The sequence below is a fragment of the Nycticebus coucang genome, chromosome 12, assembly GCF_027406575.1.
Source record: "Nycticebus coucang isolate mNycCou1 chromosome 12, mNycCou1.pri, whole genome shotgun sequence".
NCBI lineage: Eukaryota > Metazoa > Chordata > Mammalia > Primates > Lorisidae > Nycticebus > Nycticebus coucang.
The window spans coordinates 58,134,795-58,162,526 of NC_069791.1; the positions used below are offsets into that span (position 1 = coordinate 58,134,795).

At 43.0% G+C, this 27,732-nt stretch overlaps 2 protein-coding genes across 5 annotated transcripts in view; one reads left to right on the plus strand and one right to left on the minus strand.

Moving 5' to 3' along the window:
* The window catches only part of CCDC77 (coiled-coil domain containing 77), a 47,894-nt gene extending 20,372 nt beyond the window's left edge, over positions 1-27,522 (plus strand). For 3 of the 4 annotated variants that reach the window (XM_053554474.1, XM_053554476.1, XM_053554478.1), the window contains 8 exons: positions 5,728-5,824; positions 8,978-9,041; positions 10,463-10,554; positions 13,275-13,423; positions 21,113-21,332; positions 23,546-23,671; positions 23,887-24,039; positions 26,560-27,522. In XM_053554474.1, coding sequence (XP_053410449.1) covers positions 5,728-5,824; positions 8,978-9,041; positions 10,463-10,554; positions 13,275-13,423; positions 21,113-21,332; positions 23,546-23,671; positions 23,887-24,039; positions 26,560-26,706 — 1,048 coding nt within the window. In that variant the 3' untranslated portion in view covers positions 26,707-27,522. The remainder of the gene's footprint in view (positions 1-5,727; positions 5,825-8,977; positions 9,042-10,462; positions 10,555-13,274; positions 13,424-21,112; positions 21,333-23,545; positions 23,672-23,886; positions 24,040-26,559) is intronic. The other variant, XM_053554475.1, reaches the window with a different exon arrangement.
* On the minus strand, positions 18,768-19,549 carry LOC128560886 (40S ribosomal protein S3a-like). The gene has a single exon (XM_053554479.1). The coding sequence runs from the start codon at positions 19,547-19,549 to the stop codon at positions 18,815-18,817; it is 735 nt and encodes a 244-aa protein (XP_053410454.1). The 3' UTR covers positions 18,768-18,814.
* Positions 27,523-27,732: the final 210 nt, after the last annotated feature.

Here is a 27,732-nt window from a genome sequence, read left to right on the forward strand (position 1 = left end):
TTTTGTAGAGACAGAGTCTCGCTTTTTGGCCCTCGGTAGAGTGCCGTGGCCTCACATAGCTCACAGCAACCTCCAACTACTGGGCTTAAGCGATTCTCTTGGCTCAGCCTCCCGAGTAGCTGGGACTACAGGCGCCCGCCACAACACCCAGCTATTTTTTGGTTGCAGTTTGGCCGGGGCTGGGTCCGAACCCGCCACCCTCCGTATATGGGGCCGGCGCCCTACCGACTGAGCCACAGGCACTGCCCAGTCCATTTTCTTAATGATTAATAATGTTGAGCATTGGGCGGCGCCTATGGCTCAGTGGATAGGGTGCCGGCCCCATATACCGAGGGTGGTGAGCAACAAAGTGAGATTCTGTTTCAAAAAAAAAAAAAAATGTTGAGCATGTTTTCGTATGCTTATTAGCAATTAGTATATCTTCTTTGAAGGAATGTCTATTCAAGACTTTTGTCCATTTTTAACTGTGGGGTTTTTTGGTCATTGTTGAGTTTTAGGAGTTCTCTGTATATTCTGGATATTAGATATGTGATTTGCAAATATTTTCCCTCATTTTGTAGGTTGCCTTTTTACTTTCTTAGTGCTATGGCATAATAGCTCATAGCAACCTCAAACTCTTGGGCTGAAACGATCTTCTTGCCTTAGTTTTTTTATTTTTAGTAGAGATGGACTGTTGCTCTTGCTCATGTTGGTCAGGAACTGCCGAGCTCGAGCAGTCCACCCACCTTGGCCTCAGAGTGCTAGGATTACAAGTGTGAGCCACCACACCCAGACAGATTTTTTTTTTTTTTGAGACAGTGTTACTAGGTCACCCTCAGTAGAGTGCTGTGGTATCACAGCTCACAGCAACCTCAAACTCTTGGGCTTTAGTGGTCCTCTTGCCTCAGCCCTCCAAGTATCTGGGACTATAGGCGTTCTCACAACGCCCAGCAATTTTTGTTGTTGTTTAGCAGGCCCGGGCTGGGTTTGAACCCGCCAGCACCAGTGTATGTGGCTGGCGCCCTAACTGCTGAGCTAGGCACCGAGCCCTGGCCAGGCTTTTTAATTTTGATGTAGTCTTTTGTTGCCTGTGCTTTTCTTTTTTTTTTTTTCTGGGATGCCTGTGCTTTTCATGTAATATCCAAGAAATTGTTGTCAAATTTTATGTCAAGAAGCTTTTCTCCTATGTTCTTTTTTTCTCCTATGTTTTCTTGTAAAAGTTTTATAGTTTTAGCTCCTATGTTTAAATCTTTGATCTATTTTGAGTTTGTCTTTTTTTTTAAATTAAATCATAGTTGTATACATTAATGCAGTCATGGGGTACAACGTGCTGGTTTTATATACAATTTGAAATATTTTCATTAAACTGGTTAAGATAGCCTTCACGGCATTTTCTTAGTTATTGTGTTAAGACATTTATATTCTACACCTAGTAAATTTTACATATACCCTTGTAAGATGTACCATAGGTGTGGTCCCACCAATTACCCTACCTCCAGCCGTCCTCCCCACTCCCCTCCTCTTCCTCTTCCCTTTCCCCTTCTTCTTGGGCTATAATTGGGTTATAGCTTTCTTACGAAAATTGGTTTCATAGTAGGGCTGAGTACATTGGATACTTTTTCTTCCATTCTTGAAATACTTTGCTAAGAAGAATATGTTCCAGCTCCATCCATGTAAATATGTAAGAGGTAAAGTCTCCATCTTTCTTTAAGGCTGCATAATATTCCATGGTGTACATATACCACAATTTATTAATCTATTCGTGGGTTGATGGGCACTTGGGCTTCTTCCATGACTTAGCAATTATGAATTGGGCTGCAATAAACATTCTGGTACAAATACCTTTGTTATAACGTGATTTTTGGTCTTTTGGATATATACCTAGTAGAGGAATTATAGAATCGAATGGCAGGTCTATTTTTAGATCCTTAAGTGTTCTCCAAACATCTTTCCAAAAGGAATATATTAGTTTGCATTCCCACCAGCATTGAGTTATTTTTTGTATATGGTATTAGGTAAGGATCCAACATCATTCTTATTTTTTTTCCCAACTTCATTCTTCTGCATAAAGAATGAAGGATGTCCAGTTTTCCCAATATAATTTGTTGAAAAGACAGCCACGTGGTTTCTTTATGTCCCATGGTCAGGTGTTTCATTGCTAGCAGGATCTAGTAGCATGCCAGAAGGTGTTTTGCAAATGTTATATCATTCTCAGCTGTAAATGGCATGATCTTACTTCAGAGTCTCAGAGGAGCTATGTGATGATTCTCATAATGGGATGCACCATAAACTACTTGGTACCTTTTCCTAGGTCGGATCAGCCATGTCACATGTCCTGAGCAGCAGAGGTGTTCGTAGCAAGCTTATGTGGGGCTTCCTTTCAACTCAGGGCCACACTGAAAGTTTATTTCCATGTCACTTGATGTATGGGTCAGAGTAGTATTCCAAAGGATGGAATATGTTCTCTCTGGAATCTGAAGACTCCTAGGCATCATGCTTCCTTCTTGATAATAGTAGGTGCACAATGTAATAACTTATTCTTTCCGGCCGGGCGTGGTGGCTCACGCCTGTAGTCCCAGCGCTGTGGGAGGCCGAGGCGGGTGGATTGCCTGAGCTCAGAGGTTCAAGACCCATATGAGTAGCAGTGAGCCAGAGTAAGACCCCGTCTCTACTAACAACATCAAAAACAGCCAGCACTGCAGGAGAAAGAAGAAAATCAACAAAAAAGGAGTACTTCAAACAAAGAAGAATGAACAAGCACACTGAAATTAAAAATTAAAAAAAAACAACTTATTCTTTCCTTTGGAGGGAATATCTTTGCAGACCTAGATCAGACCCTTAAATACTCCATTGACATGTTTTATAAGGTTCATCTCCAGCCCTCTAGAGCACATGTACCTTACCAAAGGTTCCAGTGCTCTTGCTATTTCTTGTCCATGCAGTCTGATTATCCTCAATAGTAAACTAATGTGGTCTGTGGAATAGCCAGATCCTGGTCCCTTTATACTGTATTAACTGAAAGTAAAATAGTTAACATGGCTGTAGGGAAAGACTATAAAAGTACACTGTGTCCACCTCACATGAATGTGAACTGCTTCTGGTCCTTTGAGGGATGGACAAGAGTATTGCCTAATCAGTGGCCCATACATACCATGAACCTGGGACCAAGTTAATCTGCTTTGGCAAAGATACTATGTCTGGCACAGTAACTGAGATTGGGACCTACTTGGTAGTAGTTTGCTGTTATCCTCCAGAATCCAGGCCGGGCATGGTGGCTCATACCTGTAATCCTAGCACTCTGGGAGACCTAGGCAGGTGGATAGCTTGAGCTCACAAGTTCAAGATCTGTAGTCCCAGGTACTTGGGACTAGGCTGAGGCAAGAGAATCACTTAAGCCCAGGAGTTGGAGGTTGCTGTGAGCTGTGATGCCATGGCACTCTACCCAAGGCAACAGCTTGAGGCTCTGTCTCAAAAAATAAATAAATAAATAAAATAAAAATAGAAAAACTGAAGCAGGAGGATTGGTTGAGCCCAAGAGTTGGAAGTTGTGAGCTATGACGCCACGGCACTATACCCAGGGCAATAGCTTGAGACTCTGTCTCAAAAAAAAAAAAATGTTATCCTACAAGCCGGGCGCCTATAGTCCCAGCTGCTTGGGAGGCTGAGGCAAGAGAATCGCTTAAGCCCAAGCATTTGGGGTTGCTGTGAGCTGTGACGTCACAGCACTCTACCAGGGCCGACATGGTGAGACTCTGTCAAAAAAAAAAAAAAAAATGTTATCCTCCAGAATCCATCTGGTTTTGTGAAGGTCATACTGACGAATGACATGAGGATTTGGTAAGGACCCCCGCTGCTGCATTCTTAAGGTCTTCATTTTTACTATCTGGGTATAGGGGAGCAGTTTCAAAGGCTTTCATTTGACTTACCCCGGAAACCAAGAAACTAATTTAGAGGTCCTGCCACCTACCAAGTTTGTCTTTTTTTTTTTGAGACAGAGCCTCAAGCTGTCGCCCTGGGTAGAGTGCTCTGGCATCACAGCTCACAGCAACCTCCAACTCCTGGGCTCAAGCGATTCTCCTGCTTCTGCCTCCCAAGTAGCTGGGACTACAAGCACCTGCCACAATGCCTGACTATTTTTTGGTTGCAGCCATCATTGTTGTTTGGCAGGCCTGGGCTGGATTCAAACTGCCAGCTCAGGTGTATGTGGCTGGTGCCTTAGCCGCTTGAGCCACAGGCGCCGAGCTTTTTTTTCTTTCTTTCTTTTTTTTTTTTTTTTTGAGATAAGAGTCTCACTCTGTCACCCCCAGAGTTCCGTGGTGTCACAGCTCACAGCATCCTCAAACTCTTGGGCTTAAGTGATTCTCTTGCCTCAGCCTCCCAAGTAGCTGGGACTATAGACACCTGCTGCAGTGCCTGGCTATTTTTTTGGTTGTAGTTGTCATTGTTTGGCAGGTCCGGGCTAGATTCAAACCCCGCCGGCTCTGGTGTATATGGCTAGTGCCCTAGCCCTGAGATACAGGTGTCGAGCCCAAGTATGTCTATTTTAATTATACATTTTTGAACTTAGAAAACAACATCTGGTTGTTGGATACAGTAGACCCACTGTTAGCTGAACCTTGGCCAAAATTCCATTTATCACATGGTTATTATATGCCTGGTGCCATGATGATGCTTTAGGTTTTCAGGTGTCAGTGACAGCTCAGACCTGTATCCAGCAGTCCTTAAAGTGCCTGGTTATTCCCTTTTTCCCTGCATATAGTTACTTGAAAAAATGGCTGTACACCGTCTGGGGAAGGACTAGGAGAGTCTCTACCATGTACATGTACCCTCTGGTGTCATAGGGCCTTGTCTTTAGGAAGATCCACCCTCCCCCCCCCCTTTTTTTTTTGCTGTTTATGGCTGTTGGGCTTGAACCCCCCACCTCCAGCATATGGGGCCAGTGCCTTACTCCTTTGAGTGCCACCCAGATCCACTGTTTTTTAGGTAGTAGTCTCTGGGACTTGAAACTAGCTTGGACCTGGAACGTGAGTCAGAGATTGTGATTTTGTGTGGGGTGAAGTCCTCAGCTTATTCTCCGTCTTCAGTTTATTTTGATTGTTTAAGCTATACTCTCTTAATGACCCCTCTATCTTGCTCCTGGAACACTATGTTCTATAAACTGTCTCCATATCACTGGTTCTGAAATCTCTTTTTTGAGTTGCTTTCTTGATCTAGTCCTGATAGCAGCTGTCTTAGGTTGGTTCTCTGAAAAACAGACTGTGCAATGGAGATTTGCTTGCTGGAAGTTATTGAGAAGTGCTGCGAGGAATGATCACCTGTGAGAAAATGAGGTTGCAGTGAATTATGATGGCACCGCCCTCTACCTGGGGTGACAGAGAAAGACTCTATCTCAAAAGAAAAAAAAAGAGAGGGAGAGAGAGATCCTTTTTTTTTTTCTGGAGATAGAGTCTCACTTTACCGCCCTGGGTAGAGTGCCATGACGTCACAGGACTCACAGCAAACTCCAGCTCTTGGCCTTACATGATTCTCTTGTCTCAGCCTCCCGAGGAGATGGGACTACAGGTGCCCGCCACAACACCGGGCTATTTGTTTGTTGCAGTTTGGCCGGGGCTGGGTTTGAACTTGCCACCCTCGGTATAGGGGGCCGGCGCCCTACTCATTGAGCCACAGGCGCTGCCCGAGAGAGGGATCCTTTAAGTTATTTACTTGTAATATGTGATATATACTTTCTTTCTTTGAAAATTTCAGGGAGCTAGAAGACAAGAAAAAGATTCAGAATCTCTTGACTCTTGTGGGAACAGATGCTGGAGAAGTAACTTATTTTTATAAGGAACCTCCCCACAAAGTAGGTAATCTTTGGTACAGTGAAGTAAATGTGGCTTTTTAAAAATAACAGGCTGAAGTCCATAACCAAAACAACTTTGGGAGTTGCTAACGAAAACAGATAGAGAATTAGCCATTACAGTCCCATGTCTACCTGAGTTTTCAAAGCATTTTTATTCAAAAACCTTGGGAAGTAGCATTGTTTACCCCATTTCACTGTTTAGAAGTCTAAAGCACAGGCTTAGCACAGGTAGCTCAGCCGTTAGGGCACCGGCCACATACACTGGGCTGGGAGCTTCGAACTCACCTGGGATTGCTAAACAATAATGATGACCACAACAAAAAAAGAGCTGGGCGGCACCCATAGCTTAGTGGTTAGGGCACCAGCCACATGCATCAGGGCTGGTGGGTTTGAACCCACCCCAGCCTGTTAAAAACAAAAGAATAGCTGGGTATGGCGCTTGTAATCCCAGCTACTTGGGAGGCTGAGGCAAGAGAATCTTTTTTTTTTTTTTTTGAGACAGAGTTTCACTATGTTGCCCTCGGTAGAGTGTTATGGCATCACTGCTCACAGCAACCTCAAACTCTTGGGCTTAAGTGATTCTCTTGCCTCAGCCCCCCAAGTAGCTGGGACTACAGGTGCCCACCACAGTGCCCATCTATTTTTTGATTCTAGTTGTCATCGTTTGGCAGGCCTGGGCTGAGTTCAAACCCACCAGCTCTAGAGTATGTGGCTGGCAACCTAGGCGCTAAGCTACAGGTGCTGAGCCAAGGCAAGAGACTCTTTTTGTTGTTGTTGCTACTGTTGGCTGGGGCTGGGTTCAAACCCGCCACCCTTGGTATATGAGGCCAGCACCCTACTCACTGAGCCACAGGCACTGCCAAGGCAAGAGAATCATAAGCTCAAGAGTTTGAAGTTGCTGTGAGGGTGAAATAGTGAGATTCTGTCTCAAAAAAAAAAAAATGGTGGCGCCTGTGCAAGTGACTAAGGCGCAAGTCACATAACACCAGAGCTGGCGGTTCAAATCTGGCCGGAGCCTGCCAAACAATGACAACTGCAACCAAAGAATAGCCAGGCATTGTGGCAGGTGCCTGTAGTCCCAGCTACTTGGGAGGCTGAGGCGAGAGAATTGCTTAAGCCCAGGAGTTGGAGATTGCTGTGAGCTGTGATGCCATAGCACCCTACCCAGGACAATAGCTTGAGGCTCTGTCTCAAAAAAAAAGAAATCTGGGCGACACCTGTGGCTCAAAGGGGTAGGGTGTGCCGGCCCCATATGCCAGAGGTGGCAGGTTCAAACCCAGCCCTGGCCAAAAAAAACTGCAAAAAAAAAAAAAAGAAATCTAAAGCACAGAGAGGTATGTTTTTAGCTGAGATTAGAAAGGAAAACAGAAGCAGACTTTGTGTGGGAGAAGATTTGGTACTTAACTTTCTTTTTTAATCTTTGTTTATACTGATTATGACGGTAATGCATGGTCTTTATTGAAACAAACACATGGAGTATGGGAATCTATTATATAAAACTAGCAGTCTCTTATAATCCTGTACTCTAGAGATAAACCATTATTAATAGTTTGGTATGCATACTTCCAGCTCTTTTCACGTTCATATAGAAATATTTATTTGAGGGCGGCGCCTGTGGCTCAGTGAGCAGGGCACCGGCCCCATATACCAACAGTGGTGGGTTCAAACCCACCCCCGGCCAAACTGCAACAAAAAAAATAGCTGGACTTTGTGGCAAGCGCCTGTAGTCCCAGCTACTTGGGAGGCTGAGGCAAGAGAATCGCCTAAACCCAGGAGTTGGAGGTTGCTGTGAGCTGTGATGTCAGAGCACTCTACCAAGGGTGATAAAGTGAGACTCTGTCTCTAAAAAAAAAAAAAAAGAAAGAAAGAAATATTTATTTGAATGTATACTATTTTCATGAACAATGAACAATTTCTTTCTTTCTTTTTTTTTTTTTTTTGAGACAGAGTCTAAGCTGTCGCCCTGGGTAGAATGTTTTTTTGAGACAGAATTTCACTATGTCATCCTAAGTAGAGTGCCTTGGCATCACAGCTCATAGCAACCTCAAACTCTTAGGCTTAAGCAATTCTCTTGCCTCAGCCTCCAAAGTAGCTGGGACTACAGGCGCCTGCCACAACGCCAACTATTTTTTGTTGTAGTTGTCACGGTTGTTTTAGCAGGCCTGGGGCCAGGTTCAAGCCAGCCCTGGTGTATGTCACTGGCGCCTTAACCACTAAATACAGGTGCTGAGCCTATGAACAATTCTCATGAGCAGTTTTATGCATATCTACATAGGTATACATCCATTATTTAACTAAAGGTCCGTGTCAAAGAGCTGCCTTTTTTTTTTTAAGCATTAATTTCTAAATAGCTCTGCAATTTTATTTTATGTTTTTATTTTATTTTATTTTATTTTTTTTTGTAGAGACAGAGTCTCACTGTACCGCCCTCGGGTAGAGTGCCGTGGTGTCACACGGCTCACAGCAACCTCTTAACTCTTGGGCTTACGCGATTCTCTTGCCTCAGCCTCCCGAGCAGCTGGGACTACAGGCGCCCGCCACAACGCCCGGCTATTTTTTGGTTGCAGTTTGGCCGGGGCTGGGTTTGAACCCGCCACCCTCGGCATATGGGGCTGGCGCCCTACTCACTGAGCCACAGGCGCCGCCCTATTTTTATTTTTTATTTATTTATTTTTTTAGAGACAGTCTTAGTCATCCTGGGGGTGAGTGCCGTGGCGTCATAGCTCACAGTAACCTTAGACTCTTGGGCTCAAGCAATTCTCTTGCCTCAGCCTCCCTATTAGCTGGGACTAAGGTGTCCACCACAACGCCCAGCTATTTTTTAGAGACAGGGTCTTGCTCTGGCTTAGGCTGGTCTCGAACTCCTGAGCTCAAGTAATCCTCTCGCCTCTGCCTCCCAAAGTGCTAGAATTATAGGCGTGAGCCACCATGCCTGACCCATATTTTTTGTTTTTTAGTGTATATCATCAATACTGGGTTCTATCCAGTTTGTTACTTTTCCTGTGTGATCTCTCACATGCATGACATCCTTATATGATTATGTCAATTTTGACAAATTAAACTTAATAATAGTAGTTGCTATAGAGAGAAGGCTAAAAAGTAAAATATCACATTTATAGAAATCTACTTCTATGCTCTTTTGTGCTTTTTCAGGTCAGCATTTTCCAAAAGACTATCCAGACAGGTGAGCAGAAGGAGTCTTCAGCTTTAAAAACAGGTAACAAGTATACTGTGTATTAGGAATCTCATTAACACAGAATTGGAAATCACAGTGTGTATAATTAGAAACATTTTCCTCGGGTGGTGCCTGTGGCTCAGTGAACAGGGCGCCGGCCCCATATACCGATGGTGGTGGGTTCAAACCCAGCCCTGGCCAAACTGCAACAACACCAAAAAAATAGCCAGGCATTGTGGCAGGCGCCTGTAGTCCCAGCTACTGGGGAGGCTGAGGCAAGAGAATCGCCTAAACCCAGGAATTGGAGGTTGCTGTGAGCTATGATGGCACTCTACCAAGGGTGATAAAGTGAGACTCTGTCTCTAAAAAAAAAAGAAAGAAAAGAAACATTTTCCTCCTATGCAGTGATAATTGATGTTCATAATGATGTCTCTAGTGGTCTAAGATCCCAGTGAACTTCTTGAATCACCCCAGGAATTTTTAGTGTTGCTAATTATTAAAATATCCCTATCTTTTGAAAATCATGTGGTGTGTCATACCAAAATGTCTCATTTTTCCTATTCCTTGTGTATTCTGATTAAGTTGGATTTTACCAAGAAAATAGATACAACTCTAAAAGGAAATTTCATAGTGAATTCTGTTGAAAGATGAGTATGATTATCTAGGTGATGTCCTGCAGAGTTCCCTTATAGAGAGTCCTATTTGAAAAGTTAAGTGCTCTAGTTATTATATATTTCCTTTTTCCTTTCTATCATTCTCTTACAGGGTAAATGAGTCTGAACTCCTCTGCACGGATAATTCTGATATTTGAATAGCAAAAAGAAAAAGTCTTCTTGCTGAATTTCTGTTTTCTTTTCTTTTTCTTTTTTTCTTTCTTTTTTTTTTTTTTTTGAGACAGAGTCTTAAGCTGTCACCCTTGGTAGAGTTCCATGGCGTCACAGCTCACAGCAACCTTAAACTTCTGGGCTCGAGTGATTCTCTTGCCTCAGCCTCCCAAGTAGCTGGGACTACAGGTACACACCACAACACCCGGCTGTTTTTTGTTGCAGTTGTCATTATTGTTTTAGCTGGCCCGGGCCAGGTTAGAACTTACCAGCCTTGATGTATGTGGCTGGCCCCCTACCCACTGAACTATGGGCATTGCCCTGAATTTCTTTTTTTTTTTTTTTTTTTTTGAGACAGAGTCTCAAGCTGTTGCCCTGCTTAGAGTGCTGTGGTGTCACAGCTCAGAGCAACCTCAAACTCTCAGGCTCACGCAAGTTTCTTGCCTCAGCCTCCCAAGTAGTTGGGACTACAGGCACCCACCACAATGCCTGGCTATTTTTTTTATGTTGCAGTTGTCATTGTTGTTTTAGCTGGCCCGGGCCGGGTTCAAACCTGCCAGCCTCACTGTGTGTGGCCAGTGCTCTACTCACTGAGCTATGGGCACCAGCCATACCCTAAATTTTTGTTTTCTGTTTTAGATCCTAAAATAAGCAAAAGAAGACCAGCAATGAGAGAGAGGGAAGAAAATTCGGAGCCTTATGAAAGAGAGAAACAGATACTCATCCTACAGGTAAAAAATTTATTTTGACAGACCAGGCTGGTTCCACAATTTTAGTGTTTATAACATACTTTCAGTATCATGTAAGTATTGCCTTGCACATGGGTTACATCTAGGCATCATGTGATTAAGAAAACTGAGCTTGCTCCTAATTTCCAAGAGTTTGTTTTTTATTTTATTTATTTATTTTATCACCCTAGAGTGTCGTGGCTCACAGCAACCTCAAACTCCTGGGGCGGCCCCTGGGGCTCAAGGAGTAGGGTGCTGGCCCCATATGCCGGAGGTGGCGGGTTCAAAACCAGCCCCGGCCGAAAACTGTAACAACAACAATCACACCTGTGGTGCATATTATAGGGGTATTTGCGAAACTTGGTAAATGTAGAATGTAAATGTTTTGGCACAGTAACTGAGATAACGCCGGAAAGGCTATGTTAACCACTGTGATAAAAATGTGTCAAATGGTTTATGAAGTGAGTGTATGATGCCCCATAATCATATCATTGTATACAGTTATGATTTAATAAAAAAAATTAAAAAAATAAAAAATAAATAAAAAAAAAAAAATTAGTCAAGTAAGCAACCTCAAACTCCTGAGTATGAGTGATCATTTTGCCTTCCAAATGGCTGCAACAACAGTTGCCCACCACAATGCCTGGCTAGGTTTCTTTGTTTGTTTGTTTGTTTTTTCTTATTTTTAGTAGAGGTAAGATCTCACTTTTGCTTAGGCTGGTCTTGACAGGCTGGTCTTGAACTCCTGAGCTCAGGTGATCCACCCGCCTTGGCTTCCCAGAGTGCTAGGGTTGCAGGTGTCAGCCACCATGCCTGGTTCAAAAAGCTTATATTTTAAAACTATCATTCTCAGGCTGGGCACGATGGCTCATACCTGTAATCCTAGCATTCTGGGAAGTCGAGGTGGGTGGGTTGCCTGAACTCGTGAGTTAGAGACCAGCCTAAGCCAAAGCCAGAGTGAGACTTCGTCTCTAAAAGAATAGCTGGGGGTTGTGGTGGGCACTGTAGTCCCAACTACTTGGGAAGCTGAGGCAAGAGAATCACATGAGCCTAAGAGTTGGAGGTTGCTGTGAGCTGTGATGCCACGGCACTCTACTGAGGGTGACAAAATGAGATTCTGTCTCAAAAAAAACAAAAACAAAAACTATCATTCTCTATTTGAGCATTCTCTAAGTGCTATTCTGAACCTTTTATTCAATATGCTAAGCCCTATCCAACAAAACATCATAAAGTAAGGATTCACTTGGTGATTGGCCTAGGGAATGCCCAAAGAATTTCAGAGGAAAGCTTGTCTATGTGGATAGATTGACATTTGGGGGTGTGTCCATTTACTTGGTACATGGGTTCTAAAGGCTAGCAAAATAACAAATTATTCTGTTACCTCTTGGTAATTGCACATCATTTAGATCTATGATTTTTCATGTAGTTTCCTAAAGTTCCTGTCCTTTTTGGAGTGAGGCTTTATTGGTTTAAATGACAGTTTCTGCATTTGGCCATCATTTCCATGTGGAGGCATGACAGCCAGAATCAGAGCAAGAACTTACACTATATTCATTTTGTTCTACTTTTGAAACCAAAAACCTAAGAAGTTGTTCCGTTGCTATACAACTAGTGTATTTTAAAAGGGAGATAGTCTGGCTTGGTGCCTGTAGCACAGTGATTACGATGCCAACCAAATACATCCAGGCTGGCAGGTTCAAACCGGCCCAGACCAGCTAAAGAACAATTGACAACTGCAGCAACAACAACAACAACAAAAAAATAGCCAGGCATTGTGGTAAGCACCTGTAGTCCCAGCTTCTGGGAGGCTGAGACAAGAGAATCACTTAAGCCCAAGTGTTTGAGGTTGCTGTGAGCTGTGACACCACGGCACTGTACCGAGGGCGACATAGTGAGACTCCGTCTCAAAAAAAAAGGTGGGGGGGAGGAGACAATCCTAAAAGTTCAAAAGAGAAACAGTAAAATGTAAAATCACAGGGTGGAGGAAACCAGATTTGGATAGCTTTCCTTATGTGATGTTATTAGGCCTAGACTAAGGTGGAAAAATATCAGTTAATTCCTGGCAAATTTCTGGGCCGCAAGCCCTCAACAAAATGGAGTCAGTCTGGTTCACTCCCAAGATAGATGGGAAAGTACTCACTGACTTTTTGCTTGACTAACTCCCCTGAGAAATAGACCGGGAAGTACCAACTGTTCCTGGACTGCCCTTTGAGAAATACCAGGTGGGAAAAGTACTGAAACAAAGATATGTGGCTAACTAGCCGCAAAATTCTGCTTCTTTACAGTGCTTGCTAAACCTACCTGAATGCACCTGGGCAGCCTGTGTGCCAACCAGATGCAGACCAATCCTTAAAAACCCTACCCCTTAACCACTCGGGGCTGCTTTCTGAACCCCTGTGTTGGGTGTGAGGCAGTTGCTGGGCAGCTCTTCAATAAAGGGACTCCGCTGTGAATTCGGCTTGTTTAGCAGCGTGGTCTTTGTGGAACTCCGAGCATAACAATGTGGATCCTGGGCTCGGTGTGGACAAAGGATGTACTTTTGTGTACCCTGACCTGATTTATAAGACATTAAGAGTATTAGGATTGAAGTTTTTCTGCTATTTGTTTGCTACTGTGTTGTTGGAGTTTGTGTTTGTTTTGTAATTTTTTTGGAGAAAGGCTTTTATCGGTATGAAATAAGTAGAAGCAGGAGTGGATACCTTACCCTTTGTTGGCCTGTCTAGGTAGGAGCGCTGCAGGCTCAGCTGGAAGAGCAGACCAGGCTTTCTAGAGAACAAGTTGAAGGACTCATGGAAGATAGACAAATTCGCATTGAGGAAATACAAGTCCTACACCAGAGAAATCAGGACAAAATCAAAGAGCTTACCAAAAGGTGAGTGTCCAAGAAAGTTGTACCTGAAGGTGTTTTATTTTTCTGAGTGGCTTAAAAGTTCTGTACTTTAGCAGCATAGGCTCATGGAACTAAAGGAACGTTGAAAAAAATATCTTCTTCAGACATCCCTGCCTCTAGGTAGGTGAGTGTCCAGGCTTTTCCAGTATACAATAAGTCTCCTCTTGAAGAGCTCTGGTGAGTCTTCCACACACTCCTTTTAAATCATTTTAGTGTTTTAGCTTGATTCTAGTGGTTAAGAAATGTTCTTTTATCCACTGATAAAGTGATTCAAATATAAGAGGGCATTCTTCTTTTGTTTGACCCTTCATGAATAAGGAAAACATGACTTGGGTGGCCTGGGGGCTTATGCCTGTAATCCTAGCACTCTGAGACACCCAGGTGGATCTCCTGAGTTCAAGACCAGCATAAGCCAGAGCAAGATCTCATCTCTAAAAATAGCTGGGCATAGGCCAGGCACGGTGGCTCATGCCTGTAATCCCAGCACTCTGGGAGGCTGAGGCCGATGGATTGCCAGAGCTCACAAGTTCAAGACCAGCCTGAGCTAGTGCAAGAACCCATCTCTAAAAATAACCAGGCGGCGTGGTGCCTGTGGCTCAAGGAGTAGGGTGCCAGCTCCATATACTGGAGGTGGCGGGTTCAAACCCAGCCCCAGCCAAAAAAAAAAAAAAACCTGCAAAGAAAAAAGATTATTTAAAAAATAATAATAATAAAAATAACCAGGCGTTGTGGCAGGTGCCTGTGATCCCAGCTACTTAGGAGGCTGAGGCAGGAGAATCACTTCAGCCCAAGAGTTTGAAGTTGCTGTGAGCTGTGACGCACTCTACCAAGGGTAACAAAGACTCTGTCTCAAAAAAAAAAAGGGGGAGGGGGGATAGGCGGCGCCTGTGGCTCAGTGAGTAGGGCTCTGGCCCCATATGCCGAGGTTGGCGGGTTCAAACCCAGCCCCAGCCAAACTGCAACAAAAAATAGCCGGGCGTTGTGGCGGGCGCCTGTAGTCCCAGCTGCTTGGGAGTCTGAGGCAGGAGAATCGAGTAAGCCCAAGAGTTAGAGGTTGCTGTGAGCCGTGTGACACCACGGCACTCTACGGAGGGCGGTACAGTGAGACTCTGTCTCTACAGAAAAAAAAAAAGGGGTGTGTGTGTGGGGGGACATGACTTGACATACCTTACAAAAAGTCCTAAAACTCTCTATGCTCGTGTTCCTTACCTGCTTGCCTTTCTTTGCTTTTCTGCAGTCTGATCTCATCCCTTCCATTTTATTAAATATGCCCTTTTATTTTTTTGTAGAGACAGAGTCTTACTTTATCGCCCTCCGTAGAGTGCCATGGCATCACACTGCTCACAGCAACCTTCATCTCCTGGGCTAAGGTGATTCTCTTGCCTCAGCCTCCCAAGCAGCCGGGACTACAGGCGTCCACCAGATGCCCAGCTATTTTTTTTGTTGCAGTTCAGCCAGGGTCGAGTTTGAACCCACCACCCTTGTATATGGGGCCGGCACCCTACCCACTGAGCCACAGACGCCACCTTTTTTTAAAATTTCCAATTTTTTTCCTTTTCTTAAAATTTCACATTAATATGAGGGTACAATGATTAGGTTACATTGTTTGCATTTGTTAGATAAAGTCAAAGTTGTAGTTGACCCCTTTACCCAGGAGATGTGTTGTATACCCTTACATTGTGTTCATTAGGTGAGAGCTTACCAATCCCCCTTCCTCCTCCCCTGTACCTCAGCCCCATCCCCTTCCCCCTAAACACACCCTATCTAACTTCTTTTCTTTTTTTTTTGGCAGTGTTTGGCCGGGCCGGGTTTGAACCCACTACCTCCAGTATACGGGGATGGTGCCCTATTCCTTGAGCCACAGGTGCCACCCCCTGTGGGGTGAACTAATCTAAGTTCATTATTGCCTTCTTACTATCTAAGACCAGTTACCTCTTTTCATTCCTTATTATAATTAGTATCTCTGTGTATTTTACATCATTGATCTCTCCATCTTTGAAATTCATCTCCCTTGATTTCTATAACACCTGTCTGTCCTGGTTCTTCAACCTATCTAACCATTCTGTACCATAAAGACATCCTTAATTGAATATGTCTGAACACCTCAAATTTACCATTACTGGGGCCGGGCACAGTATAATCCTAGCACTCTGGGAAGCCAAGGCAGGTGGATAGCTTGAGCTCACGAGTTCAAGACCAGCCTGAGCAAAAGCAAGACCCTATCTTTACTAAAAATAGAAAAAAACTGAGGCAAAAGGATCGCTTGAGCCCAAGAGTTGGAGATTGCTATGAGCTATGATGCCACAGCACTCTACCCAGGGCAATAGCTTGAGACTCTGTCTCAAAAAAAAAAAAAAAGAATTACCAATACTAAAACCAAACTGTTTTCTCTCCCAACAAATACTACCACACTCCCTAATCTCAAACCTACTGCTTCATTCTTCATTTCCCATTTAGCTTTCCAAGCTTGAAACTTTAGGATCATCCTCAATTCCTAATTTTCTTATTCCTTAATTCCAAATCTTACGGATTGTAAACCTAAGAAGCCCCCCAAATCCATTCTGATTCTTTCCACATTGAGTCAAACTATTCCTTTATTTATTTATTTACTTTTTTTTTGTAGAGACAGAGTCTCACTTCATGGCCCTCAGGTAGAGTGCCGTGGCCTTACACAGCTCACAGCAACCTCCAACTCCTGGGCTTAAGCGATTCTCTTGCCTCAGCCTCTCAAGTAGCTGGGACTACAGGTGCCCACCACAACGCCCAGCTATTTTTTGGTTGCAATTTGGCCGGGGCCGGGTTTGAACCCACCACCCTCGGTATATGGGGCCGGCGCCCTACCGACTGAGCCACAGGCGCCACCCTATTCCTTTCTTTAAATTGTTGCAGTAGTCTAACTGTTCTTCCTGTCACTTTGTCTGTTTGTATTCTACAATCTTCCTCACTATGAATTACTTATTCTATTAGGAGTTATCAGCTGCTTAAAGACATTAAGTAGCTCTCCATTTACTTTATGATAAAGTCCTGACACCTTAGAGTGAATCATTAGGAATGTCATCATCTGACACTAGCCTTTCAGCCTCAGTTCCTCCCCTGTGGCTGTAATTCCCCTTTGAATTAGCCACACTAATAATATTTTTACATGATACTTGTTATATAGTAGGCACTTTGCTGAATAATGTCACCCCTTTTCCTGAAGACTTCCTCACTCTGAATTAAGTTCTTCCTCCTCTGATTCCCATAATGATTAGTGTGACTCCATTATGACACTTGTCACCAGGTATTATGTCTTTGGTCTCAGGCTTTCTTATATAGTTTCTGCCCTGACCTCTGTGCACAACAGGCACACAATAACTGTTTGTTGAATACTTGATGGTCCTTTATCAAGTTCTACCTCACTGGCTCTTTTCTGCATTAGACATCCTAAATTTTAAAATATTTTTTCATGTTGCATTCTTTACTCTTTCATTTTTTTCATTGTTTTTTCAAACTTTTGTAGTGCTTTTTTCTCCATTTGAAATATGATGATTAAGGGTGGCGCCTGTGGCTCAGTGAGTAGGGTGTCAGCCCCATATACCAAGGGTGGCGGGTTCGAACCCAGCCCTGGCCAAACTGCAACAAAAAAAATAGCTGGGCATTCTGGTGGGCACCTGTAGTCCCAGCTACTCAGGAGTCTGAGGCAAGAGAATCACTTAAGCCCAAGAGCTGGAGGTTGCTGTGAGCTGTGATGCCACGGTACTCTACCGAGGGCGACAAAATAAGACTGTCCCTAAAAAAAAAAAAAAGAAAGAAAGAAATATGATTATTAAATTGGACATGAGGGCTGGGTGTAGTGGCTCACACCTGTAATCCTCGCACTCTGGGAGGCTGAGGTAGTTGGATTACTTGAGGTCAGGAGTTTAAGGCCAGCTAGAACAAGAGTGAGACCCTGTCTCTACCAAAAATAGAAAAAATTAGGTAGGCATGGTGGCCTATATCTGTAGACCCAACTACTCAGGAGGCCAAGGCAGAAGGATTGCTTGAGCTTAGGAATTTGAGGTTGCTATGAGCTTTAATGATGCCATTGTACTCTACCCAGGATAACAGAACAAAACTCTGTCTAAAAAAAAAGTGGGGCAGCACCTGTGGCTCAGTGAGTAGGGCACTGGCCGCATATACTGAGGGTGGTAGGTTTGAACCCCGCCCCGGCCAAACTACAACAAAAAATAGCAGGGCATTGTGGCAGGCACCTGTAGTCCCAGCTACTGAGGAGACTGAGGCAAGAGAATCGTGTAAGCCCAGGAGTTGGAGACTGCTGTGAGCTGTGATGCCACGACACTCTACTGAGGGCAAGAAAGTCAGACTCTGTCGCAAAAAGTATATATATGTATGTGTGTGTGTGTATATATATGTATATATGATGTGGTACTCAAGTTAGACTCTCTGATTAATACAGGGTAGAAAATGTCTTTTGGTGGCTTGGTGCCCATAGCACAGTGGTGACGATGCCAGCCACATACACCGAGGCTGGTGGGTTTGAACCTAGCCTGGGCCTGCTAAACAGCAATAACAAGTACAACAACAAATAGCTGGGCATTGTGGTGGGCGCCTGTTAGTCCCAGCTACTTGGGAGGCTGAGGCAAGAGAATCACTTAAGCCCAAGAGTTGGAGGTTGCTGTGAGCTGTGACGCCACGGCACTCTACTGAGGGCCACATAGTGAGACTTTGTCTCAAAGAAAATGTCTTTTGGCCCTTGTAGGCTATTTCTTTTAACATAATGGAATGTGTTTGCATTTGGCCAGTATGCCTCCATCTTAATTTTTATTTTTGGTAATTTTGTAATTAAGTATAGCATCTTGATTTTTCATTGGGTTTTGTTTTTAAGGGACTGATATTTTAAATTGTCAGAGTAATATATAATTTTATATCTGTTTTCTAGAATAATAATAACCTTACTCGTTTAGCATTCTCTACATATCTGAGTACATGATCAGTTCTTTCCATTAGATAGATCATCCTAAGAATATTGAATGACATGAAATGCAGGGCCATAAATGACTGCCCTTTGGGTGTCACTTTCAGACCACTTGTATTTTAACAAGACTATACTTTCCCAGTTTGTAATTGAGAACATAATGTAAGATAGAATAAAATAACTCATTGAAAGCAGGAAAGAACCTGGTGGTAACTGGATCAATCTACACACACACACACACACACCCTGACTAAATATATATATTTATCTGGTGACATTTACTCTACTTTGTGCCTGGCACTATTTTTTTTATTTCACAAATAGGATTCTTTATTTGTCATTATTAAAAGCTTGAATTTTAGACAGATTCTTGGACTGGTGGTTCATATCCATCAGCGTGTTCAACTTTAGCACCTGTCTCATCCCCCAGTAGCTTTTCCAGAGCTACTACCTTCACCATGAAGCTCCATGAGTTTTCCCAATTCAAACTTGGGTTTCTTTAGCATTTTTACTTTTCTAACAAAGACATTATGGAGAGGATAAATAGATTGGCATGCCTTTTCTATGTCTTTTCCAGTGCTATCTGGAATCAGTTTATTGACAACTTCTTTCAAGTCATTGGTCTGCACCTCCCTGGTTATGATTTCCATCATTTTCTTCCGGATTTGGCGAACTTGTTGGTGCTGGGCGTAAGAGGTCTTCCGTATCTGATTGTTGCGTTTTTTAGTAAAACCAATATAGAACAGATGACGCAAATAACCATCAGTAGTCTTAACATCAACATGAACTTCAATCATAGTCTGCCATTTTTTAACCATAGAACACATTTTGTCACGGGTAAGATCCATGCCATGGAAGTTAGTCAGGCAGTTTTTGCCCTGAACATCTTCAGTAATCAGCTTGAATTTTCTAAATGCAACTTCATCATTCTGCAGATCAGCAAGACTCACTTCAAACACACGACCTTTGAGGCCATCAAATGCAATTTTGGTTCCTTGAATCCTGGTGACTAGAGTTTTCCCAATATTCCTTATATTGAACATAGCAGGTGCCTTCACATCATACCAATCTTTCTTAGAAAATGGATCAACCACTTTCTTCTTGGCTCCCTTTTTGCCGCCTATCGTAAGGCGGTTGTTCTTGCCGAGCGCCATGATGGTGCTCAGCGAGCCAAAAGGCTGTGCCTGGCACTATTATGTCATTTTATTTTTATCTGTGTACCACTTATTTGTGAAAAGAACTAAGTGGATCTGACATTATTTGGTCAGTGGAAAACTATAGTGGTTGCTTAATGGTATTTAATATTCTTGCAAGCAGTTAGGGCATTCAATATAGTATTTTTCTAGGTGGTGTTGTTAAACTGATGAGTTGTTAATTTCTGAGTATATTCTTTTTTAAAGATAAATGATTATCAAGAAATAACTGTCAGGAATCTATTTAGTGCCTTGTATGTACCCATTAGTTGGTATTGTCCTTGACAATCTGGGAGGAGTGAGGCAAAAATAAATGATAAATAATGTGTATGCTTTCACTCAGACTGGGTGATAAACACATTGACAGTTAAAATATGACATAGTATTTAGGGAAATTTTAAATTATGAGACAGGAATACATATTAAAACTAATAGGGAATTTCAGAAAATAAAATTAAAATGGGCTAAAATTGTCAAAATGACTTTATAGAGGAAACTGATCTTGAAAAAAGGCAAGATTTTGGGCGGCGCCTGTGGCTCAGTGGGTAGGGCACCAGCCCCATATACTAAGGGTGGCGGGTTCAAACCCGGCCCCAGCCAAATTGCAACAACAACAAAAAAATAGCCGGGCATTGTGGTGGGTGCCTGTAGTCCCAGCTACTCAGGAGGCTGAGGCAAGAGAATCACCTAAGCCCAGGAGTTGGAGGTTGCTGTGAGCTGTGTGACACCACGGTACTCTACCGAGGGTGATAAAGTGAGACACTATCTCTACACACACACACACACAAAAAGGCAAGATTTTGATATAGGGCAGTTATACTTGGAGCACAGCATAAACAAAAGCAAAGCTATTCTTGATAATTTAGAACTTGTGTTAACCCTCAATCAGAACACCATGATTTCATTCTTCCTTGTATTATTCCCGAGAATAGTCTACTTATGCGAGCTATATGTATTTGTATAATCCTTTTAATCATACAGTCTGAAACTAGTACTCAGGAAAATGTCTATAAAGGCCAGTCTATGAATCAGTAAGCATGAATAGATATATTTGGGCTCGGCGCCCATAGCACAGTGGTTGCGGCGCCAGCCACATGCACTGAGGCTGGCAGGTTCCAACCTGGCCCAGGCTAGCTGGGCAACCATGACAACTGCAACAAAAAAATAGGCAGATGTTGTGGTGGGCGCCTGTAGTCCCAGCTGCTTGAGAGGCTGAGGCAAGAGAATCGCTTAAGCCCAGGAGTTTGAGGTTGCTGTGAGCTGTGACACCATGGCACTCTACCAAGGGCAACAGAGTAAGACTCTGTCTCAAAAGAAAGATAGATATATTGCCTTTGCCCAATAAAACACTTAAGGTGGCCAATTATCAGACTAAGTTTATTTTTAAAACTGCTAATAATATTTTGTAAAATTTATATTTTGTACAAATTTAAGAGAACCTCTATCTTCTCTTTTGGAATAACCCTTTATTTCAGATGTGCTACGTAAGTATCCTCATTTCCACACTTGTGCTTTCTTTTGTAGTCTTCATCACACCCAAGAACTTCTCTATGAGAGCACCAAAGATTTTTTACAGCTCAAATTTGAAAACCAAAATAAAGAGAAATCATGGATGCTTGAAAAGGATCATTTGATGTCAAAGATTAAGCAATGTAGAGTGCAGTGTCAGAGGAAAGAAGATAAAATTGGAAAAGTTTTACCAATTATGCATGAGAGTCATCATACCCAAAATGAATATATTAAGGTAATATCCTTATATCTTACGGATATTGTTTATTTTTTTGGAAGAGTGGAAAGAATTCTGAAGAACCTATGAATTGTCATTTAAGATCCATTCAGTCCAGGAAGCTGTTATGGCAGTAGCCTCAAGAAATAGGTTTCTAAGAGTAGCTTATCCTTATAGTGTATGGGAATTTATTAGACTGTTGATTAATTCTTTCATTCAACAAATATTTATTGTACTCCCACTGTGGACTAGGCTCTGGAACTATAGCAATAAATAATCTAGACAAGGTCTGTCCTTACAGTATTTACATGCTAACAGAAACAACAAACTAAGGAAATCATAGATTAGAAAAAAGTGGGCTCAGTGCCCGTAGCTCAGTGGTTAGGGCACCGGCCACATACACCAGGGCTGGTGGGTTTGAACCCAGCCCAGACCTGCTAAACAGCAACAACAACAAAATAGCTGGGCGTTGTGGTAGGCGCCTATAGTCCCAGCTACTCGGGAGGCTGAGGCAAGAGAATCACTTAAGCCCAAAAGTTTGAGGTTGCTGTAAGCTATGACACCACAGCACTCTACTGAGGGTGACACAGTGAGACTCTGTCTCAAAAAAAATGGTTTTAGAGAATAAAGGAATTATATATAGATTATGTATAATTGCTGGAAGCCTACTTTAGAGGAGGAACATAGGGGTATTCTTTTATGTTTGGTGTTTTTGCTGAGACCTGAAAAATAGACTAAGCTTGCCACATAGACCTAGAGCAGTGGTTCTCTACCTTCCTAATGCCTTGACCCTTTAATACAGTTCCTCATGTTGTGGTGACCCCCACCCATAAAGTTATTTTCATTGCTACTTTATAACTATAATTTTGCTACTGTTATGAATCATAATGTAAATATCTGATATGCAGGATGGTCTTAGGCGACTCCTGTGAAAGGGTCATTCGACCCCCAAAGGGATTGTGACCCACAGATTGAGAACCACTGACCTAGAGGGTAGAGGCATTCCTAGCAGAGAGAAAAGCAAGTATGTTCAAGGAAAAGGAAGGATACAAATGTCTTGGTGGTTGCAGAGGAATAAGCGAGGAGGAAGTGGCGTGCAACAAGGTTGGAGGAGAGAAAGTAGCCGGTCATGGAGGGCCTAGAGGTCAGGTAAGAGCTCAGCTCTAAATGTTATGTTTTTGGAGGATTGAGTGCAGGGAAGTAACATGATCTGATTTATACTTTTTTTTTTTTTTTTTTGAGACAGTCTCACTATATTGCCTTTGGTGGACTGCCATGGCGTCACAGTTCACAGCAACCTCAAACTCATGGGTTTACGTGATTCTCTTGCCTCAGCCTCCCAAGTAGCTGGGACTATAGGCACCCCCCACAATGCCTGGCTAGGTTTTGGTTGCACTTGGCATTGTTGTTTAGCAGGCCTGGGTCTGAACCCACCAGCCTTGGTGTATATGGCCAGTGCCCTACTCACTGAGCTATGGATGCTGAGCCTATATCTATATCTATATCTATATCTATATGTAGAGAGAGAGAGATTTTTTTTTTTTTTTTTTTAGACAGAGTCTCACTTTGTTACCCTTGGTAGAGTGCTGTGCGTCATAGCTCACAGCAACCTCCAACTCTTGGGGTCAAGTGATCCTCTTGCCTCAGCCTCCTGAGAAGCTAGGACTACAGGAGCCCACCACAATGCCTGGCTATTTTTAGAGACAGGATCTTTCTCTTGTTCAGGCTGGTCTCTTAACTCCTGAGCTCAAGCAATCTACCCACCTTGGCCTCTCAGAGTGCTGGGATTGCAGGCACGAGCCACCACACCCGGCCTATCTTTCTTCCTTTTTAAAAAACTTCAGAAATGTAGCCCAAAACATATATTGTAATATCTTACTTGGGACAGATTCTGAGCTTCAGAGCCAAAATTACTTGCTTTATTTACTATGTACACTTTAGAAAAAGGGCTTAGGGTGGCGCCTGTGGCTCAAAGGGGTAGAGCGCCGGTCCCATATGCCAAAGGTGGCAGGTTCAAACCCAGCCCCGGCCAAAAAAAAGAAAAAGGGCTTAAAAGAATAGTCCAAAAGTAGAAGGTTTTCAAATATTTTTTAGAATTCCTTGTCATCTTGTTTCTTAACTCATTTTGTACTTCTAGAATCCTTTCTTTTCTTTCTTTCTTTCTAAGGGCTATATAAATTACTTAAATTGGAGAATTGAGTATTAATATTTTCTGTCTCTTTGACCTGTAGTCCCTAAAAGATAAGTTGCTACAAGAGAAAAAGCTGTCCAACATGTATCAAGTGCAGTGTGTTTCTCTAGAAGAAGAACTTGCCCGAATTCGTGAGGAAGAGGGAATGAGAAGAGAGATCTTTAAGGTACAAAATTCTCTGCTATGGGCGGCGCCTGTGGCTCAAGGAGTAGGGTGCCAGCCCCATATATCAAAGGTGGCAGGTTCAAACCCAGCCCCGGTCAAAAACTGCAAAAAAAAAAAAAAAATTTCTCTGCTACTTTTGATGGAATGGGAAGTGCAGATAGCTCAGGTAATGTTTCCTTCATCTTCATAAATGCTTTCCCATTCTCCACATGTTAGGATCGCACTAACAAGATGGGGAAGCGTTTACAGATAATGACAAAACGCTATGAGGCCTTGGAGCATCGACGTATCTTGGAAGTAGAAGGCTTTAAGACAGATATTAAGGTTCTCCGACAGAAACTGAAAGACTTGGAGCAAATGCTTTATAAGGTAATTGCTGGTCCTGAATTAACCAAAGGGAAAAAAGAGGTGGAATTGAAACATGAACATGGTCTGAGGGCTCCTTAAAAGAAGGATGTGCCTTGGCAGTGCCCATAGCTAGGTGGGTAGGGCGCCGGCCACATATACCGAGACTGGTGGGTTCGAACCTGGCCCGGGCCTGCTAAAACAACAACAATTGCAACAAAAAAAATAGCCGGGTGTTGTGGTGGGCGCCTATAGTCCCATCTACTTGGGAGACTGAGGCAAGAGAATCGCTTAAGCCCAGGAGTTGGAAGTTGCTATGAGCTGTGATGCCACGGGCAGCAGCTTGAGACTCTGTCTCAAAAATAAAAAAAAAAAAAAAGGGGGCGGCGCCTGTGGCTCAGTGAGTAGGGCGCCGGCCCCATATGCCGAGGGTGGCGGGTTCAGACCCAGCCCCGGCCAAACTGCAACAGAAAAATAGCCGGGCGTTGTGGCGCGTGCCTGTAGTCCCAGCTGCTCGGGAGGCCAAGGAAAGAGAATCGCGTAAGCCCAAGAGTTAGAGGTTTCTGTGAGCCATGTGATGCCACAGCACTCTACCCGAGGGCGGTACAGTGAGACGCCACGGCACTCTACCCGAGGGTGGTACAGTAAGACTCTGTCTCTACAAAAAAAAAAAGAAAAAAAAAAAAGAAGAATGTGCCATTTCCCTAGAGGTCACTATTCTTTAAGGCTCCCTAAAGTCAGTTCAATAAACACACTACTAGAGGAAAAACAAAAATAGACTGAAATAATTGAATGATTGTATGATTTAATATTTCTGTGTAAGCTAAACTTAACAGAAATGGGCATCTCTCCCAATTCAAGAAATAGATTAAAAGAGTTATGTCTAAAAAAAAATTAAAAAGAAAAAAAAAAAGAGTTATGTCTATTTTACACTGGGAAGAGTGAGTAATTGAATGATAAAGCAATTTGTGGCTTCTTTTTTTTTTTTTTTTTTGAGACAGTCTCACTCAGTCACCCTGGGGTTAAGTGCCATGGCATTATTGCTTACAGCAACCTCAAACTCCATTGCTCAAGTGATCCTCTTGTCTCAGCCTCCCTAGAAACTGGGACTACAGGTGCCCAGCACATGCCTGGTTATTTTAGGGACAAGGTCTCACTGTTGCTCAGGCTGGTCTCAAACTTAGGACCTCAAGCTATCCACCCACCTCGGCCTCCCAGAGTGCTGGGATTACAGGTATGAGCCACCACGCCCGGCCAAAAAAGAGGTGGAAGTGAGGAAACATGAACATGGTCATGAGGGCTCCTTAATGTAAGCCACAGATTTTTAGAAACCAGGTTGTTTCAAGAGCCTTCCCGAAAAGATTTACCCAGTTAGTCACATATCTTAAGTGATACTCTGTGTTCCAAACAAGATTTTTCATAATTATGAAAACAGGAGATACTTTTTATCTAATATAATGTTTATATGAGTCTCTCTCCTTTTTTTTTTTTTTTTTTTTGATAGAGACAGAGTCTCACTTTACTGCCCTCGGTAGAGGGCCATGATGTCACAGGACTCAGAGCAACATCCAGCTCTTGGGCTTACATGATTCTCTTGTCTCAGCCTCCAGAGCAGCTGGGACTACAGGCGCCCGCCACAACGCCCGACTATTTTTTGGTTGCAGTTTGGCCGGGGCCGGGTTTGAACCCGCCACCCTTGGCATATGGGGCCAGCGCCCTACTCACTGAGCCACTGGCGCCACCCTATATTAGTCTCCTTTTTAACAACTCATTCTTAGTTATTTATTGATCTTTATCTCAAGGGTCCTTTCTCATTCTCTGGGAAAGAGTGCCTTTTAATTCTATATTTTCCTTCTTTTAGTCATTTGAACAAACTAAGGATTGCATTTATCCTATATTCTCAAAAACCCATAAAAAGGAGCCAGCTAGACTTGGCGCCCATAACACAGTGGTTATGGCGCCAGCCACGTACACCAAAGCTGACGGGTTTGAACCTGGCCCAGGTCAGCTAAAGAACAATGACGACTGCAACAAAAAATAGCGGGGTGTTGTGGTGGGCACCTGTAGCCCGAGCTACTGGGAGGCTGAGGCAAGAGAATTGCTTAAGCCCTGGAGTTTGAGATTGCTGTGAGCTGTGACTTCACAGCACTCTAACAAGGGTGACATAGTGAGACTTTGTCTCAAAAAAAAAAAAAAAAAGGAGCTACCATAGCTGGGTCTTTTTTTTTAAGAGACAAGAGTCTCACTTTGTCACCCTCCATAGAGTGCTATGGTATCACAGCTCACAGCAACCTCCAGCTCTTGGGCTTAGGTGGTTCTCTTGCCTCAGCCTCCCAAGTTGCTGGGGCTATAGGTGCCCACCACAACACCCGGCTATTTTTTGTTGCAGTTTGGCCGGGGCCAGGTTTGAACCTGCCACCCTCTGAATATGGGGCCAACACCCTACTCACTGAGCCACAGGGGCCACCCAGCATAGCCTGGTCTTTATGATTCATTCTCCCCTGGCAGATTCAGTAATCATTTCTTCCTTTTTGAAATTTCTAGGCAACTGTTAATGCCCGGGCAAACCAGGATCTTGCTATGCTTTGTGAAGTCCGTGACAGCAATCGGCGGGCATGTAAGATACAAGGAGAACTGAAGAACCTTAAGTCCAAAGTTTTTGGTCTGGAGAATGAACTTAGACTCTGTTGATAATATCCTTTTGGAAATGGCCCCTATTTGAAAGAGGTCTGCCTCCTGAAATCTCCTGAATTTCTGCTTCCAGAAAGTACAGACCCAGAGTTGACTACAATAGTGAGATCCATTATTATAAGGACAGAGTGAAGACTCAAAGACCACTAAGAAAGCTTTTCTTGCATGCTAAGCTTTATTTATAATTTCTGGGGTCCTGTGAGATATTTGTGGGGGGAGACCTAGACCTGATGACTTACACGTTTTTGTTATTTCTTCTGTTTATATTAACAAGTTTTGGTGGTTTTTTTGTTTGTTTTTAAGAAAACAATGATGGGGCAGTTCCTCTGGCTCAAAGGAGTAGGGTGCCGGTCCCATATACCTGAGGTGGCAGGTTCAAACCCAGCCCCGGCCAAAAAAAACTGCAAAAAAAAAGAAAAAGAAAGAAAACAATGATGATGAAAACTTAGGAAGAAAGTAGGGCAAATGTTAGTGGAAACCCTAAAGAGATAAAGGCATTCACAAAGATTGCCTTTCTCCTAGGCAGAGGGAAAAGTCAGCACTTCACAACTGGTAAACTTGAGTAGGCAGTAATTACACTGCTATTTAACCTTCAGTCATGAGCACTGTCCTGAAATACCTTTTTGAACAAGCTCATCAAGCTTCACCAGAGGGCACTAGAGACCCTACTCTTAAGTGAAAGAAAACTAAAGGTGCCACTTTAGCAAGAGTGAGTGAAATCGAAATGATACTTGTATGAAATGTTTAACATTTTCCAGTAACATGATATTTTTTTAAATGTATATATTTTAAATTAACTATTTTCAATAAAGTATGTAATTGGAAATGTTCTATTTAAGTTTCTATAATTTCTTCCTTTCCTTTTCTTTTTCCTTTCCTTTTTCTTTGAGACAGAGTCTCATTCTGTAGCCCTGGGTAGAATTTTGTGGCATCATACCTCACGGCAACCTCAAACTTCTTGCCTTAGCCTCCCAAGTAGCTGGAACTACAGGCAGCTGCCACACCTGGCTTTTTTAGAAACCGGGT